Below are 4,335 nucleotides of genomic sequence, written 5' to 3'. Positions count from 1 at the left end.
AGGTTCAGCTAATGTTGAGGTGGCTCTCACACAGCTCTGTCGCTCTGCTACGTCTGGACTGTACGAGCTACGCTAACATTCTCCAAACAATAGCCTAGCTGCCCTTCTCAACTTTCACTTATCACGTTCATGAATCATTCTCTCTATTCTCTCTCTCTCTCTCTCTCTCTCTTTCTCTCTACACCTTTAACTCAAGCATATTGATCTGTTTATTTCTCTCCGCATCAATCTGGCTGGTTACTGAGTCACACGGCTCCAGTTAAGTGTAAGTGTTGAGAGCTGTCCCTCCCAAACATGTTATTTGCCCACCAGGCATGTGTTCTCATTCACTTGGCAAATCCTAATGGATGCATTTAAGGCAATTATCCATGCGATGGTTTCAGGAACACATGGCATGTTTTGAACAGTTTGTGTCCTGGTGTTTTTGCCGTTGCTGCACAGCAGATCTTGCAGCAACCCTTTGTCCGTTGGTAGGTGTGCAGGCCCGCTCTGTTTGTTCAAGCTTATTTACACATACTCCTGTCATTCTGCCGCTGGCTTGAGAAACAGTTACACTGATAAGACTTAAGGGAAACCCAATGCTCTGATGTAACAGCACCATGTGGCTACATGCAAGGGCAGCAAGAATGGCTAGCCTGTTTCTCCATACCACGGCCTTGACTTATAGAGACTGTATTGACTTATAGAACTGGAGACATTATTGCGGAGTGGATCTTGGTTTTGCCCCCCCCCCCCCCACCCCTCTTATGCACTTACCGTAACTGTTTGTTGAAAGTTGAGAGATGTCAAGCACTAAGAGGGTGTCAGCCACCAAAACACTTGAGAATACAACGTAGTGCAGAGTAAGAATTTATTTTAAAGTTACAAAATATTTAAGAAAACATATTTTATTTTACATAAACTGTACAGATGACATTTATTTGACTAAATGATTCTGAAACAGGAACTAAAAATAACTTTTATTAAATAGAAAACTGAAAAAAAAAAGAAAAGAATTAAAGATGAAAACTGAAGTGTGCCACATGTTTATAGTACAAAATAGAGAAAGACAATAGAGCTAGGAAATGGAATCATATTGTACCCTGATACAGTGATTAGGCCTCTTGCAAATTATCAAACAGTATTGTAGACAGTAACGCGATGGCCGGGCCACCTAATTATAATAGCTAAGATCTTGGCCTCTTTGGTTCCATTATTAGGTAAAATACATTTTAAACAAAATTCAATTTGCTTCTATAAAAATAACTTTTCAATGGCAGTTTTGTTTAACTAATCACGCAACTTTTCAGTGCAAACGTCATAAACAATCATTCGCTTTGGAAAGGAAGCGAAAGATCACATTTCAAGTATTGATAAAGAGTTAAAGACTAGAAGAGGAGGGCAGTCGGATAGATGGGGTATGGGTTACTATACATTGCATAGCTCACGTGGCACTTATCATTATGACAGGACACTCGGTACCCTTTTGAAGGCATTTCAATATGCAAGTGCTATAGAGTGTGCAAGTGCTACACTGCACCACGGCCCACTAGGCCGCTTAGAGAGGCTCCTCGTCCGCGTCCACTGTAACAGAGCAGGTTGAGCTGTGGCAGGATCCTCTGTACTGTATGTGTTCTAAGAATGAAGTACACTAGTGTACTGTGCACTTAACGGTCCATCATCACTCAGCACTCAGGTGAGGAAGTGAGAAAAGGGCCCCAGTGTCTCGGAAAACAACAATAACAACTTTGCTGTTTTGTTGCCGGGCAAGGTAATCCCACAAAGGCATGAGGCGCCGCTGAATTATAATCCCATTGGATTGGCCAATCACAGCGTCTGTAGGGAGCGCATGGGAAGTGCTGGTGTTCTGAATTGTATAAGCTGATGAATTGTCAGTGCTAAAGTAGGAACAATGGCGGACAGCCAGTAATGTATCGGCTGATCCTGTCCGTTTCCTTAAGCGCTTTCCATCTTCATTCGAGAGGACAGGAAGTGCCATTATTTTTTGACTAGAAATGGCAAACTAGAAAAATATAATTTGGTGAAAACCATTCCCTTCTCCTCCTCTCTGAACTTTTAAGTTCGTAATATGGAACAGACAAAAAAAAAACTGACAGAGCAAACGAAGCTGCTCGGCCAGATAAATAGAACAACACTACATCAATACGTGTTCGTTTGTGTTTGTACTTGTCGTGAGTCCATATATAACTATAGATATAATGTATATGTGTATGGTACAAAACGTCCTTTAGTACAAAACAACTTTTGACCATTTTTGACTCTGAGTTCAGTCGTCAGGCGCAACCACACTCCTCCACGATCATGTTGGGGACGTCTCGTTTGACGATGTTGTACTCGTCGTCGAAGTAGAGCATGGACATGGTGCTGAGCTTGGTGGGGATGCAGCAGGAGTTGACCGACCCCGGGCTCATGCCTCTCATGCGGTACTGGTTGACCACCGCCGTGTGGAAGGACGAGGCTGACCCCGGCACCCCCGCCATGTAGGCCGGGCAGTTCCCCTCGCAGTAGTTGCCGTAGTAGCCGGCGGGGGCGATGATCCAGTCGTTCCAGCCAATCAGGCGGAAGTCTATGTAGAACTGCTGCCGGCAGCACAGGCCGCCGCTGCTGCCGTCGCACTCCAGGCCGCGCTTACGGATGCGGTGCTTCCCCTCCACCTGCCGCGCCCGCACCACCAGGAAGGGCCGGTGGGAGGGGTCCGCCGGGTCCACCAGCACCGGGGCCACCGACAGGGCCTCGCAGCCCTCGCAGCGCACCTCCAGGTCCTGGCGGCGCCCGCCCTTCCCGAACACCGACCTCACCGCCTCGGACAGCGGGAAGGTGTGCCAGCCGCTGCGCTTCAGGTCCACCCGCTTCTCCACCAGGGTCCAGCCGGCTGCCCCGGACGAGCCCGCCTCCTGGTAGTGCACCTTGACCGTCACCTTCCTCCGGATGCCCTTCTCCGGACCGGCGGGCAGAACCCGGAAGTAGAGCCACAGGTTGGCCTGGGACACGTGCAGGTTCTGGCTGCCCTCGTTGGAGATGAGGAAGTAGAGGGTCGACTTGGACGATTCCGGATCATCTGTCGGAGACAAGGAGAAAAGAGAGAAAAGACAGTTTTTTTTTTAGTCAGCCGCTCGTCACTGAAGCCGTTTTCGGGATTAGTCACGGGATGGAATTCCCTCTGTTCCTGTGCCTTCGGTGTCCTTTCTTGGGGAGAAAAAGCTTAATGTCCCCAAATCCCCTCACCCCACCCCACACAAGGCGGCGCCGTGACTGGTGCCATAAGCTGGGAGCAGTTTCTGTCCGTTTCTCTCTCTCTCCTCTGTCCGCCATCACGTGAGCCCCACAGGGCTGCTCTTGATAGGCTAGCTGTGACAGGCCAGTTCTGGGAGACGGCCCAGTTGGCCTGAGGTCTGGGTTTGAGGTGGGAGGGCAGGGGTGGGCGGCGGTGGCGGGGGGGGACGGGGGGGGGACGCGTTGTACATGGCCGGGCCCCCGGGGGGTTCATTGAGTTTAGTGTGAGGCCTGTGTGGACTCCCCAGGCTCCTGGAGCCGCGGAGACTGACAGCACAAAGCCTTCTGTGAGGTATTAGGGGACAGCCGTGGCGGAGGTTGGCATTGAGCGCGTGGCCTTCCGCGAAAAGCATGATGAGGCAAAAATAAAAGCTATTTACATGACACTGGACACTTTCTGAATGAGCACAATACAGAGACTCCGAACGTCCATTGTGTAATGAGCTCTCTAGGGCTGTATCTTTTTTAAGTCCGATGATGTCTTCCAAATTACTCTGAGAACTTAAAATGGTCTGTTTGTGAGAGATTTAGTCCAAACTGCTTTGGCAGGCCACACATTAGAATGGGCTAAATTACTTTGTTTGCAAACTGATTAGTGTAGGAAAGTGTCATCAGCTGACCGCCAAGGATGGATCTCTCAAAGCAATCCCAAGCATGTTCCTACACACACGCGTGCACACGTGCGCACACACACACATACACACACACATGTATGCACACACACAGACACACACACACATGCACACACACACACATGCACACACACACACACACACACACACACACACACACACACACACACACACACACAGGCCTGTTCAGGCTAGTTCTCCTCTCTCTACAGTATGTCAGAGCTGGGAGCCAAAATACCACACACACGCGCGCACACACACACACACACACACACACACACACACACACACACACACACACACACACACACACACACACACACACACCAAAGCCCATCCCTGTGGTAACAAATACATCAAGTATCATCGACATACATTAAGGTTCAGGCTACAGTATCAGGTTCGTGGTAAAGGTATGCGCTGAAATCCA

At 49.0% G+C, this 4,335-nt stretch overlaps 1 protein-coding gene across 1 annotated transcript in view; it reads right to left on the bottom strand.

The window, feature by feature from the left end:
- Positions 1-1,021: 1,021 nt before the first annotated feature.
- inhbb (inhibin subunit beta B) overlaps positions 1,022-4,335 on the bottom strand; it is a 9,236-nt gene continuing 5,922 nt past the window's right edge. Inside the window, exon 2 of the mRNA XM_084451901.1 lies at positions 1,022-3,058. Within this exon, the coding sequence (XP_084308027.1) occupies positions 2,274-3,058 (785 nt within the window). The 3' untranslated portion in view covers positions 1,022-2,273. The remainder of the gene's footprint in view (positions 3,059-4,335) is intronic.

Source organism: Borostomias antarcticus (genome assembly GCF_949987555.1).
Source record: "Borostomias antarcticus genome assembly, chromosome: 17".
NCBI lineage: Eukaryota > Metazoa > Chordata > Actinopteri > Stomiiformes > Stomiidae > Borostomias > Borostomias antarcticus.
This window is presented reverse-complemented; position numbering and strand designations above follow the sequence as displayed.